The sequence below is a fragment of the Tursiops truncatus genome, chromosome 1 (genome assembly GCF_011762595.2).
Source record: "Tursiops truncatus isolate mTurTru1 chromosome 1, mTurTru1.mat.Y, whole genome shotgun sequence".
In the NCBI taxonomy this organism is placed as follows: Eukaryota; Metazoa; Chordata; class Mammalia; order Artiodactyla; family Delphinidae; genus Tursiops; species Tursiops truncatus.
In genome coordinates, this window is record NC_047034.1 from 93,403,095 (window position 1) to 93,418,396 (window position 15,302).

A 15,302-nucleotide genomic window follows, 5' to 3' on the forward strand; every position below is an offset into this window, starting at 1 on the left:
TTTACAGAGCATCAAAGACCTGTGGGACACCATCAAGCATAGCAACATAGACATAATAATGAGTCCCAAAAAGAGTAGAGAGGAAGGAGGTACAAAGCATATTCCAAAAAATAATTACCAAAACCTTCCCAATTTTGATGAAACACATTAATCTACATATCTGAGAATCTCAAGAAACTGCAAGATAAATTTGTAGAAATCCACACACAAAGTATTATAATCAGTCAAAAGACAAAGAAAGAATCTTCAAAGCATCAATAATAAAATAACTCATAATATAAAAGAGATTCTTATTAAGACTAACAGCTAATTTTTTGTCAGATTTCATAGAGGCCAGAAAACAGTGGTTGACATATTCCAAGTTCTGGAAGAAAAAGATTGTCAACCAAAAATGCTATATCCTGCAAAACTATCTTTCAAAAAACAAAGAAGAAATTGACATTCCCAGATTTATGAAAAACAAACAATGTATCAAAAGTAGAGCTGCCTTACCAGAAATAAAAAGGAATCCTTTAGATTGAAATGAAAGGACATTGGACAGTAACTCAAATTCACACAGAGAAATAAAAAAACACTGGTAAAATTACCAACATAAGTATATATAAAAACAGTACAAATTTTTGTTGTTGTTGTTTATAGCACTTTCCTTCTCTTATCTGTTTTAAAATACAATTGCATAAAGCAAAATTTATAGAACTATGTTGATGGCTTATATTGTATAAAGATGTAATTTGTATAACTATAATATTACAAAGCAGAGGAAAAGGGAAGAGTTATACAGAAACAAATTTTTGTATAGTGCTGATATTAAGTTGATATTAATCTGAAAAATGTTATAAATTAAGATAATTATAATCTCCAAGGTAATCACTAAAACAAGAACTCTAAAATATAGTAAAAGAAACAAAATCATTAAAAGTGTTCACTAGTAAATATCTATTTAGCACAAAAGAAGATAGCACAAAATAAGAGAGTAAAAGAGTAACAAAAAAGGAATGACATATAAAAAACAAATAGCAAAATATATACTAAGTTGAGACAACTCAAATAGCTAGTAACAGCTGACTAGATAGACAAAATGTATTCAATAGTAGGTTCATACAGAAAGTTGTTATTTCAAAAAAGGAATGCAGTACTGATACATGTTAAAACATGGGTAAACTTTGAAAACATGACAAATGAAAGAAGCTAGTCACAAAAGGCCTCATGATGTATGATTCCATTTATATGAAATGTTCAGTGGTTACCAGGGGCTAGCAAAGGAAGAGATAAGGTGTGACTGCCATTGGTTATGGTGTGTCTTTTAGGGGTGACGACAATTTCCTGAAATTAGACATTGGTGATAGATGGAAAACTCTGTGAATGAACTAAGAAACACTGAATTGTCCACTTTAAAGGAATAAATTCTATATGTAAATTATATCTCAGTAAAGTGATATGAATGAAAATATAGATTTATGATCCATTAGCATAAATGCTAATTTTAAGAGTAAGAATATACAGTGCTTTTTAGACAGAAGAAAGAGCAATGCAAATAGAAATAACTATCACACCAAAGATAGGAACCACAGTATTCAATAAAGGATTGCCAGCTAGAACTAAATAATTTAATTCTTTTCTTGGCACTTTTCACAAGAGTCTGCTATATCTTTTCAAGTTATAAATTTTATACTCCATTTTATTACAGTTTTAAATCTTAACCACTATATTGCACTCTCCAAGGGCAAGGATTACATCAAATTTATGTTTCCATCTCCAGTGATACTATGTTCAATGTCTTGTGTATAGTACTTCTCAATCCACATTTGTTGATGAATAAATGAATATTGTGGTATAAAAGTGCTATGAATTCTTTCCTGCTCTCTAACTCAATGTTAGAAACTTCTAAAATTTTCATCAGGCTCTAAAGAGCTTATGTTAATCAGACGTAGAGAAAGCTGAAGTAACTTTGAAATTATTCAAAATGATATCAGGAGTTCTGTGAATCAGACTCATGAGCTCAGACTTACAGGGACTTGAATCACCAAGTCAAATGGATATTAACCCAGACATTCTTCTAGGACTGAATATAATTCTGAATTAATATGGTCATGACCCATAGATTTATATCAAACTAGTTTCATGTCAAATTAGACCCATGTGGAAATATTCAGATGGGTTTGAGAGAAAAATATTTGATCTTCCTCTTGTTTACACAGTTTCCAGAACCTCCTGGAACTAAAACTCTTTAGATAACCCTATTAATTATTTCTAATGTTTATTTTTTATTAAAATTATTCAGATTTCTAAATAAGTGAGTTTGATATATGCTTAGATGCTCCATTTTTAACAAAAATATGCCAAAAGCAAATATGCTTTTTAATTTGGATTTTTCTGGTCTCTGCATTTCTCATTCATATTTGTAAGTAGAAATTTCTTTTGATATTCAGTTCTCTAACAGAACTCAATAGTTGGATCTATATTTTCATTTAAAAATTCTTGTATAAACTTGCTTAAAAAATAATTCAATCGAACTCTTCCATTATTTAATATTGGAAATACATTACAGTTTTATAGTTTTAAAATCTTACTTACTTTTTTATTAGCTTATTATTCACATTTCATTTGTCTATTCCACACAGAGTAAACTGTGAATGCAGTTAAACCAAGTTTTAGCAAACAGATGAATATACTATAGATTCTCTGAACCACAATATAGCAGAAGATCTGATTTGTTAAACAGGTGTGAATTTCTCTCTCAATCCTATAGGACTGTTTTTAACATTGAAATGTAAGCGATTTCTTCTCATATTTAAAGATGAACTACACTGTGTCTTGGATAAATCTTGTTCTGGATATATGTGTATTCAAATATGCTGACTACATAACCATGTTTGTTTCTTGGCAGGGGGACATCCAGCAGTTGTTGATCATAGGTGACCCCAAAGCAGCGTATGACTACTGTGAGCATTACAGTCCAGACTGTGATTCCTCAGCACCCAAGGCTTCTCAGGCTCAGGAACCCCAGATCGATGAGGTGAGGACCGTAAGGTCAAGGGCAGATTTTCTCATTCCAATGGTAAGGACATAGGTTTGCAGTTTGGAGGCTCACCTCCATTTATTCACTTTTAATTAAACTTTACCTTGTATTTATAGTGTTTTAACATTTCTAAGAATATGTGATTTAAAGAAGATTTTTGGTGTTTGTTTCCATCTTAAGTATTTTGTTACATAATTTCTTAAAAATACAGATACTTCACATATACTGTGTAGAGGAGCATATTTTATTTGGGGGGAGATGAGAAAAAAGATAATTTCTCAAAGATATATTTTGTCCTTAGCATTTCAGTAATTAAAACAGCCTCAAGACAAGGGTAACTATTTTCTGGCATACTTGCCATATCCACAGGCCTTTGGCAATTCATGCAGATAAGAAAGGGACTTTAGTGCTATCTTAAAGTTGTCAGGCTGAGTTGAATATTTAGAGGGATTTTTTTTTTCCATTTCTGTAAGGCTATGCTATATTGATATGTAAGTTTTCTTTTTCTTGAATAAGATTTGATACAGAGAGCAATGAAATGAAAAGCATTATGAACTGATTGCCGTAACTAAATATTCATATTCTTTGATTAATATTATGTCACTTTATTTGAAACTTGGGTGTGAAACCATTCTTCCATGCTATTTTTGCAAGAAAATTCACCATAATGAAATTTGACTCTATTCTCTCTCAAACCAAAAATAAGTACATTTAAGTTAGCCATAGCAATTTTGTCAGACTTGAATATCCCAAAAAACAAAAAAAATATAGTACAGTGTATGCTTTATGCAGATTTTTAGATAATTCTTTAATGTGAATTTTCTGGAAATTAGAAAGCAAATACTGGAAGGAATTGAGTCTTTAGTTAGCAGCAAATCTATATTTTTATTTTTTTCTCAAGGTGAAGAGTTCTAAATTTTAGAAGGTGAGGGGGGAAGTTTAAAGACATCAAGACTGTCCTTATGTTTGAAAATAACTCAAATAGCTTTCTTCTTGACTATTAAAATACTATTAGATACCATCTTTTGAGTTCTACTATTTAGAATAGGTTAGGATCTTATCTCTTAATTTTAATTTACTGTTATTTCTGCATGATAATTCAATTTGGATTTTACCATTTAAGTGCTTGAAATATATTTTTTGACATTACTTTCCTTTTTGAGGTATGATAGTGAATTCTGTTGCACTGATCTTTTCCATGACTTAATATTAATGTTTTTTTAAAACAGGATAAAGTCTTAAGAAGCTAACAGGAAAGCAAATATGAGAGAAAAAAGAGAAATTACTTGGATATTTGTGTTTGCTTCTTTCAGTTCTCAAGTGCTTCATTCTTTTTATTACCTCATGATTTATTAAAACAGTCTGTGAATTCCCTCATGATTTATTAAAACAGTCTGTGAATTCCAAGAAGATAGGTAAAATGTCCATCAGGTTTTAGTGTTTTTATATCTTAGAGATTATGTGGTGATTCAATATTAAAATTTATAACATTTAGTATGGGTGTTCAAGATGGGTGAGATTTATTTTGCTTTTGTTTTAAGAAAGATAAGTCTTGTTCTTTTTAGTAACAGATATGGCTCTGATTTTTGGAAGAATGAAGGTATGCATTCTTATTATATCACCTTGAGGTGTTTTATTCCCATGTTTTAATGCTATTACATCAGGTAAGCAGAGTTGTTTTAAAGCAAAATAATATTTTTAACCATTTTTGTCTTAAATTCATTTAGAAGTAGACTTTCCCTTTTTGACCTTAGTTGTTGATTCATAAATTTAACATTCTGTTGATAAATCAAACTTGTTTTTACTGGAAGCAACTGATAAGGAAAAGAGCATGCTGCTATAATAAAACCTTCATGAAAATCTGGTTGGGTGATGCAATAATAGCATTTCTTACAGTTTCTATGTTGAGTATGTCACAATGAAAAGTTTTTTTGAGGAATCAGCTCTCACTTTTTCCCCCAGTACTAAATTACATTGATACTTCAATAATAAGATAACTATTATATACTAGTATGAAAAACACCTGGTTAACAGAATTAGCAAGCCATCCTTATATTACTTTTGAATGATAGCCATTAATACATTATATTACAAATATGCATTTTAATAATTGCACTACAGATGTTTTACCTATACAAAATAGCAATGCAATGTTACCAGTGAATAAAGAACATAAAGTGCAAAATAGAGCATCAAACATACATGTTGTACTTTATATTGCTTAATTTATAATTAATAAATTTGAAAAATTGCATATTTATTATTCTGATTTGGATTAATAAATATATCAATTTATTTTATAAATTAACTCAAATGTGTTTTATTCAACTTGTGCTTTTGTATAGTTCATATCCTCTAAATAACATATTTTAATTCATTGTTAGGATTACATTTTTTATGTGTTTGGCACAGTATCACATCATCATCATAGAGTGAAATGTAAAATGAAGATAGATTTAGACATAGTGATAATATCAAACTGTTATTCTATGTGAACCTCCACAATACCATTTATATAGCAAAGTAACTAATATTAAAATTATGATGGTTTTGTATTAAACCATCGTGTTAAATTATCCTTATATCTTAATAAGAAATTAGATGTTAAATCTACATATGGTTCTTTCTTAATGTGCTACACAGACTACAATGCCCTTTATACACTAGGCAATTGATGTTCTTCTTTTTAAATATATACATAAAGGATGGAAAAAGAAGAAGCAAGGGAAAAACAATATTTTATAAAGAAATTTCTTACCTTAATATTTTTTGCCCTCAATATTTATCATATATTCTAGTTCTCAAAGACGTTCAGATATTTACTTATGCCACTATTTTTCTAACAAACTGAATAAGAACAAACTTGACATTTCTAGAAGAAGACCCTTTCTCCTCACATACTATAACTTATGCTAGGCAACTCACAGATCATAGGTGAGATCTTTCCATCACTGCACGTTTTTTTGCATATATACATCTGATTGATTACAAGTAGTTCTCTCTTCTTTACCTGTCTTTGAGACACCCCCAAATTCCATAGTAAGAAGGGAGAATCATCTCCAAAAATAGGTTGTAAAGCTTTGTGTAGACCAGCAAAGTCCTAAGTATATCAATACCCACCAGAAGGGGCATGTTGTTTAGATAAAGAAATAAGGAGAAGAGAAGCAGTGATTCTTTTCACTGACTGCTGATGGCTCTAAGAAAAACATGTGCTTTAGTGCCTAAGCAGGTAAGCATGTTACTGCCTTCATTATTCCACGACCACAGCTAGTCTGCTTGATCTCCATGTGGAAAAAGTTTAAATAGACGAGAGAATTATGGAGGTTGGAAAAGGTTTCCTCCTATAAGGAAAAAAAAAAACATGATATAAAGATAGTAAAAGTAATTGGTGCTTTGAATATCAGGCTTCATTTAAGATGCATTTAAATTGTCCATTTTTACAGTCCTTTATGCCTTTATATATTGTCTTATGTTTTTACAATTCATCATAGATGCATAGGATTCTGAAAAGTCTGCTTAATTTTAAAACTCTAAAGCATAAATTAGCCTGGCTAATCTTTTTTCATGTTTTAACTTCAAGCTGCCAGCTAGTAATTATATAAATCCACTATTTCTTATTCCAACATGTGTGACTATAACTATGGAAAAAAACTATTCATTAGACAATATTCAGTTTCCATTAATTATTTTAATATGTATCTAAATTCAGTATTTAATTGTTTTATTTATTTAATGATGCTATTGATTAATACATACTTTACCTTTCCTAGAAATAGTCGGCATTATATCTTGCTTGCAGAGTCATGAAGAAACACAAATGTTCAAAAAGTTATATATGCATTCTTCTATTTTAACAAATTCTACTCAAATACTAACTAGAATGAAGATTTGTTGAAGTCTTTAAAATGTATATTCAATGAAAATTAAACTATTGCTAGATAGGTAAAATTATGAATTAATTTCAATTAATTTAATCAAATTGAAGTTTTGACAATCATAAACACTGAAAGTATGTCTATATATATCAATATGACCTTCAGCTGAACCATCTAGAAAAGTTTCCTCTAGTGAGGGTATTTCATTAAGGGCCAGATATACAATATTGCCAGGGGGTCAGTTTTGAACATGTCTCATTATATGTCTTTGTGAAATTTGCACTCATTTGCATTGCTATATCTAATAGAGCTTTAAAATTAGAAGGCACAGTGATCACAGTTCTCTAAAAGACATGTGGTGAAGAGTTATTTTTCTGGCACATTAAAAGAGATATTTTGTCAATTTGAAAATACCAAGAGAGGTCCAGTTGGGATATAATGAAAATGTGACCAAATATAATACTTAGGGAATTTCAAATAGGTTGCTTTTAGCATATATATATATATATATATATATATATATATATATACACACACACATAGGTATATATGTATATATACACACATGAATATGTATTATACATAATAAATATATGTATACATATATATAAATGTATATTATACATAATAAATATATATGTGTGTATATACATAAATATATATACTTATACATAAATATATATTATAAATAATATATAAATATATATGAGTTTTAGCTTGTTGAGTTTGCTGCTTAGTATCTTTTGTTATATATGATCTTAATGGATTTACAGTTATTTTAATTAAAACCAATAATTAAAATATGTTTCACAATACCTATGTTGGTGTTTAAAAATTAAAATTTTGATAGAGGTGTTTGGCTCTGAAGGTGAGCAAGCATGTTATTTACAATATTAATGATTGTATTGCACATCCCTCTACTGAGAAACATACCTTTTTCTCCTAAATTTTTTTTTAATACAGAATAATCTAGTATTCCATTTTTCAGTTTGAGTTACATTTACATGGTTTAAGGTATCTAAGTGTTATGCTCTTTTTTCAATAGAAAAAATGCAGTATTTGTAAAACTGAAATGTATTAATTATAAACAGATCTAATTTTGAATCTTTTAATGGTTCACAAGTATTCTGTGCTCATTTTGATCTTAAGTAAGTCTATAGCAATTTAGTTATTTCTGAATAAACTTTAGATTGTATTTTTACATCGGTTCCAGTATTCCAAATAAAATATAGACTCATTTCATGTTCCTCTGTTCCCTTTCGTTTCTCTCCCCTTTCCGTCTCATAATAGATATGAAAATTCTTTCTTGCTTGGGAAGACTACTCTCCATACATTTATTTTTAAACATGTAGTTTAATGGGAAAAAAAAGGACCCATTGAAATTGCTGTAAGATAAAGGAGGCTTATGTGCAATTTTTACAAATCAAAATTAATGTGACTATTTAACAACTATGTCCAAGTATGTAATTGCTATGTTTGAATTAATATTCAACAATTAAAAGTTTGAATTAATATTCTAAACTTTTAATTTCCTCACAATCCTAACCACTATTCTGCTCTTAGAAAACCTGCTTTGTCACTGTTATTATACTCTGTATAAGACAGTATTACTTCTTGTAACATGAAGTAATATTTAAATAACAGTATTTACTTGTCTCTTAACTTTTACTAGTAAAAGTTAAGAACATGATTACCACTTTGTTAATAGTATTACCGCAACTAACAAAATTGCCTGATATTTTTTCCTTTGCGATGTAGTATGCACCTGAGGATATAATGGAATATGACTATGAGTATGGGGAAGCAGAATATAAAGAGGCTGAAAGTGTAACAGAGACTCCCACTGTAACTGAAGAGACAATAGCGCAAACCGAGGTAAAAGCAAAGTAGCGCCTTTGTGTATGGGGTCCTGCTGTTTGTCATCCTGTGGTTCCTTATGTCCACTTTTCCTCAAACTTATCATAAACCTTTCATTCATCTGATTTCTATGACCTGATAACTGTGATTTTTATTGACAGTAGCTGTCCTGAAGGAATGATGCCCGGTTTGCTTTGCTTATCCTTCCTTTCATCCATGCTCTTTATTTCCCTTTTCATTTTATTTATGTTTTCCATTCCATCTTTCACCACATTTTACAGAAAAAGAAATTCAATTTCAAAATGAAGACGAAGACAGTGGCCACTAACTCAAAGAAAAAGTCCAAAAAGTTTACACCCCCTAAATCTGAAAAATTTGCAACCAAGAAGAAGAAAAGTTATCAAGCAGCAGCAAAAGCCAAGCTAGGGGTAAAGGTAGCAAAGAAAAAGCAATCAAGATCTCTCCTAGATAAGCTGGAAGATCTCTGATGATGAGTCATTGTCCTAACCCAACTAGATAAATACTCATTTGGCTAATACGATACCCCAGTTAAATCATGATTTCCATAGATTTTGGATTACCTTACATTTTTACTAATTGATTTTCTTTTGAATTTACCATTAGGCAAATATTGTTGATGATTTTCAAGAATACAACTATGGAACAGAAAGTTACCAAACAGAAGCTCCTAGGCGTGTATCTGGACCAAATGAGGTAATGCTCATAGACAGCATTAAATTTTTAAAATGTGTAATATTTCTTGGTATATTTCACTCTGGAAGAATCTATAACCTCTGAAAAGTTTGACATTTTTATTCTTTTACTGAGGTAAGAGAAACAATAGAATTGGCTCACTATTACTAAAAACAGTTCATTTAAAATTAATGTCAATTCAGATTTTGCATGACTCTTTGCTTCATGCAAATGCTAAATTGATCAAACTGAATTGACTGCTATCATTTTCTTGATTCCTCCTGGGATTGAGCAAGCTTCTCAAAATGTTGTGATTAAGGGTATTCACAACATGACCCTTCTGTGAGGAGGAGAATCCTCTAAAGTAACAACTGTATCATCAAATGATACAATTAGAATTTACTCCATCTGACCAATAATCATGCATTTTTATGACACAAATATTTTGAGAAAATATAGTCTTAGTTGGTTTTAGTGGCTATTTACATTTTCAAACTTAATTATGGTTAAAATATTATATCTTAACCTTTTCCAGTCCTTTCTATGAAAATGTTTAAGTACATACAGGTACAAATAGAACAAATAGAACAATCTTCCTGAATTTCATACTATGCCTATATTCTGATTATGAAAAAAATAAGTATACAATTCAGTTTAACTGGTATGAGGAATACCTGAATCATTTTAGTTATTAAAAATTTATATAACATGTGTCCCAGTGAGGCAAATTAACTGAGTGAGACTTTATATGCAAACACATAATTTAGAATAATAACATTTTAGGGTAGGAACCAATTTCAAGTTTCATCTAGTCCAAAATAATCATTTTCCAAAAATGGTTATCTTGATTCAAGGTGTTTATTTATATACCCAAATTCATTCATCTTTTGCTCAGATCTATGAACATAGTAATATTCTGATCCCAGATGATATGCACCCCCTAATGATAGTATATACTCATTGTTTAAGAATACAAAAATATTATGGTTATTGGACATTTTATTTTAGTTAACAATCACTAAATTAATCATTTGGCCACATTTTTCATTCACATGACTTTATGTAACACTGCGTATTATTCAATATTGTTCTATCATCTAGATTCACTATGTTATAGCAAACAAGTTATTTATGAAATTCAAAAGTAGCAAGATAAATTATTTAATTTATCAAATTTATTTAATTTATCAAAATCATATGGCCCAAAATTACCTAATAAATATCATTCAGATTTATGCTATTAATGAGAATTATTTATGAAAAAAGGAAATTATACTAGCTTTATTTTTCTATATCTCTGAGATAGTATTTTTGATGTAATTTTTACTTTTAAGTGAATAATCTCATACTCTTTATGAGACTACACAGTGATATATTCTATTGTATTAAATTCTGAGGACTATAATTTACATTTTATTTGCTATAAAGAACTCTTTGGTGATATAATACTTCCCTACATTCTAGATACTCTGCATAAATATTGCAATGATAAATCTCAATATTGGCATTAATATTTTATTTTTCGGATTGAGAGTCAAACTTACATGACTTTTCTGGTAGCAATTATATTTCATTATGAGGTTCTGTGAGATTTGAAAATTAAGCAAAGCTTTAACTATATATTTTCTATATATACATATATATATATTATTCAAGTCAAACTATAAAGTAAATATCAAATTGCATAACAAGTTTTTTCCAATGGAACAAGCAAATACACATGTTGAATCTATGTGAATATTTGCAGTTTATTGGCAAAAGTTCTTTGAAAACAATATTTCCTTGTACATACCAATGTACAAAAATATTTCTTTCAATAATGCTGAAAGGCTGTCTTTCCCAGCTTTCAGACTTGCTTGAGTAGTATTCAGACCACTTCCTGTCACATTCCATCAAACTGTAATTGCAAATGCTTACCTTGCTTTACTAACAGTAAACTTCATGTTCTCCAATTCCTTGCAACTTAAATTAATAGCCAAATCCAGTTGAAGAAGTATTTACTGAAGAATATCTAACTGGAGAGGATTATGATTCCCAGAGGAGAAATTCTGAGGATATGCTATATGAAAACAAAGAAATAGATGGCAGGGACTCTGATCTTCTGGTAGATGGAGATTTAGGCGAATATGATTTTTATGAATATAAAGAATATGAAGATAAACCAACAAGCCCCAGTAATGAAGAATTTGGTCCAGGTGTTCCAGCAGAAACAGATATCACAGAAACAAGTGTAAGTCAGTATTCTGCTCTGTGTCATTGTATGTCTTATTTCTGGAGTATTTTCGTGTTCATCTTGATGTCTTTTCAGGTTTAAAATGTAGGTTATGTTCTTATATAAATTATGAATATTTATCACTACTAGGTTACCTTGATAGGTTCTTCCTCATGGGGATCTTCAGCAGTTGTATCTCAGGCCACACTACTGGAGTCTTCATTTGAAAGAATAATCTTTAATAGAGTTGTATAAAAGTTTTCTTGGCATTGATAAGATTAAATTACAGTCATTGTCATTCTGGGTACTAAGACTGTTTTCTAATTTTTAGACTGTTTTATTTATTTTTCTTTTCTGGTGATGCTCAGGAATGCACCATATTAATTATCATTTTATCATTATAATTATTATTATTTAACCTTTTGAACCCCTTTACCCATTTCTTCCCTCCACCTCTATTTTATTGAATTTAATTTGATGACACTTTTTGCTTAGTACCTTGGGATAATAATGAGGTCGACAGATATCTTTATCTTTTTATAATGTGTCTTTAAGAAACAATTGTTCAATCTCATTCAAGATTTAGCATTAATGTTCATTGTGTTTCCGTTTGTATATTTTCAGTATTTAAAACTTTAATAGGTTTCTATGTTAAAAACACATTTTAATAGATTGTTTTAAATGCACTTAGATGATTAAATGATCTTTTAAAAATACTTAAATGGCCTTATTTACTTAAAGACAGGCTGCTTGAATTTTTCACTCAACAGATAAATGGCCATGGTGCATATGGAGAAAAAGGACAGAAAGGAGAACCAGCAGTAGTTGAACCGGTAAGTACTGGTATGAATACATTGTAATAGTACCATTGAAAATTCTAATGTACGAATGTTTATAATGCCACAAGTAATGAGTTAGTAAGGCCAGTTCTGGCAAGTAGAATTTCAATACACCAAAAAAATATAGAGATACAGAATTTTGGAATTTGAGACTAGCCGACAATGTTTCAGTCTAATTCTCTCATTTAAAAACTAAGAAACCTAAGACCTAAAGGGTTCAAATGTTTGGCGGTTGAGATATGACCAGACTTTACCTCTTCTATTTTCCAGTCCAGTGATTTTCTCCTCTAATTTCTATAACTTAACATTATTAGAAATATATTATTTGACATAGTACTTATTTGTTTCATATTCAAATCACATCATGTAATAATATGAAAACGTTCTTTTTAAAATTTGCTTGCTTTTCTTCCATTGGAAAAAATCTTCAAATCACTTCAAAAGTGACTTGAAGATTTATATTAATGTTACTACCACTCAAGATATTGGTAAGAAGCAAATTCTTACTGGAAGTCAATTTTACTGTTGTTCTCCCTAATGAGCAATTTGGGAAAAGTATTGCATTAGAACTAAAGGAAGTATGTTTAACTATTTGCCTCAAGCTAATGAAAATCATTTCAGGAACTACAAGGATGTAAAATTTTTATAAAAGATGGAGGAGATAAAACTATAAAAGATGCATCTCTAAGAACATTGTTATCTGTTTATTACTCCAAAATCTGAGAAAGCACATCATATGCTCACCAAAGTCTTTAAAAATAATTTTTCAGAATAAATTTGTCCTTGTTATGAAAATTTACAACCAACTTTTTAAATGACAAGACAGTTTTCGCAGTAGAATCATAAACTTTCTAGAATTGTGTTCTTATCCTGAAATAGTATTCTATTCTCTTGTCTTTTTAAGAACTTATATTTATGTCCAGTTCTTTAACATGGACTTTTCTCCCCTTTCCGTGAGTTAAAGTGCTTAGGTGCTGCTTTCGTCCATCCTTTCATTCACACAGCAAATATTTATCAGGTTCTTGCTTTGTGCCTGGCATTATTCTGGGTGCTAGGGAAAACTTGGTTAAATGTCTTTGCCCTCTTGGGGAGCACTTAGCATATTCTCTTTGTAATATTACTTACCTGAATATTTATTTCCTTGCTAATTAGTTCACAGATTTTCTCAGGACAGAGATTATGTCTTCTATCATTTTTAATTTCCTCCCTTCCCCATGCAAAAATGCTTGTAATTGTTTTATATGTAGGAACAGATAATTTACCTTTTAAAATGCAATGATGTGGTGCTTTCTAAGAGCCAATTAGATAAGAGGTTAGGGGTCACATTGCCCTAGTAATGACTCTATCTTTTTTTAACTGTAGGGCATGCTTATTGAAGGACCACCAGGGCCAGCAGGACCTGCGGTATGTAAATGTTTTAAGATTATTTTTGTCTTGATTTTTTAAATAATCAGATATAAGATTTCTATTACACTGTTGAATTTATACATTTTAGGCTAATCTGAGTATTGAATTATAGAGGCAAATACTTGGTCAGAGGACCCGGTGGCCTTCAATCGCTTTCTGATTTGGCTATCCAAATTATATTCTTTTGAGAGCTATGAAATTAAATTTTGTTTTAAATATTTTTGTTGCTTAAATATCTCTGACTTTTCTAACCTCATCTTCAATTTTGTGCCTGAAAGTTATAAAAGTAAAAAAAAAGCCCTCTTTTTTTTTTTTAAGAGGTATAGATATATCTCAAAGAAGAGAGCTGAGAATTCTAAGTGGACTGTAGCTGCCTTATCTGTACTTCTGAATGGAGTGACTATCAGCTTCCATTGTCATTTCCTAATAAGGCTAATGTTACTCATCAGGGTGTCTTTATTGTCAGGTAGTTGTACTGATCTGACTTTGTAAGAAATCCTCTTTCTTTTGTGGAATTAATTAAATTCTTGTCATGTGAAATAAATATATTATACTGATGCCTTTAAATACTTTTACCCATAAAGAATATAAATGATTTCTACATTTCAACTTCACTGTCACATTTTTGCAGTCTAATTAAATGAGTATACCATTTCTTCAGTAAGAACTAGGAACAAACTTCCACCTCAGGGACTGTACATTGGCAGGATTTCCTTTCCTGTTCTTCCTTGGAATGTCCGTCTCTACCCTGAGAGCAGCCTCGTAGAGGAAGAGTTGAGCTAGCTACAAAGTGGTCCCTATATGTTCTCTTTTTATGGGAAGATAAATAGGGCAATTGTTTGGGAGAAGAGTGTTTATTTATGAATATGAGTTCTTCTTTGATTTTGGTAGGATGAATTTGCCTGAATACTAACAAAATCAGGAATCTAACTCAGATTATGGTTTATTTCTCTGTAGGGTCTTATGGGTCCTCCAGGTCTACAAGGCCCCACTGGACCCCCTGGTGACCCTGGTGAGAGGGTAAGTGAAGGGACTCATAACAGAAGAATGCAACATAAATGAAAAGAATTAAAATATATTCTACAGGTTTAACATATTATTCTCACTTGGATAACATATGAATTCAGTGTTGTGCAAAATTTTGTTTAACTTTTCTAACTATAATTTTAAAAGTGAGGTGAAAGAATGTGCATTTATCTATGTTATAATCAGTAAGAAAATTTTTTATTTTTAATCAATTTCCATTTTGATATGAACCCAATACATTAGATTAAGTTCTTCCTTTTGAGTTCAGACATATTTACCAGAAACTCCCATGACTATTTAGTTGAATACTGATAGACTGAATTAATAAGGCTACATCCTAATTTGAAGATCACATCCTGGGTCACATGGAGAAA

General features: G+C 30.2%; 1 protein-coding gene across 2 annotated transcripts in view; it reads left to right on the forward strand.

The window, feature by feature from the left end:
- The window catches only part of COL11A1 (collagen type XI alpha 1 chain), a 200,559-nt gene that overhangs the window by 66,079 nt on the left and 119,178 nt on the right, over positions 1 to 15,302 (forward strand). For both annotated transcript variants that reach the window (XM_019919166.3, XM_033862798.2), the window contains exons 5-11: positions 2,888 to 3,016; positions 8,653 to 8,769; positions 9,376 to 9,465; positions 11,420 to 11,674; positions 12,427 to 12,489; positions 13,858 to 13,899; positions 14,860 to 14,922. In XM_019919166.3, the coding sequence (XP_019774725.2) occupies positions 2,888 to 3,016; positions 8,653 to 8,769; positions 9,376 to 9,465; positions 11,420 to 11,674; positions 12,427 to 12,489; positions 13,858 to 13,899; positions 14,860 to 14,922 (759 nt within the window). The remainder of the gene's footprint in view (positions 1 to 2,887; positions 3,017 to 8,652; positions 8,770 to 9,375; positions 9,466 to 11,419; positions 11,675 to 12,426; positions 12,490 to 13,857; positions 13,900 to 14,859; positions 14,923 to 15,302) is intronic.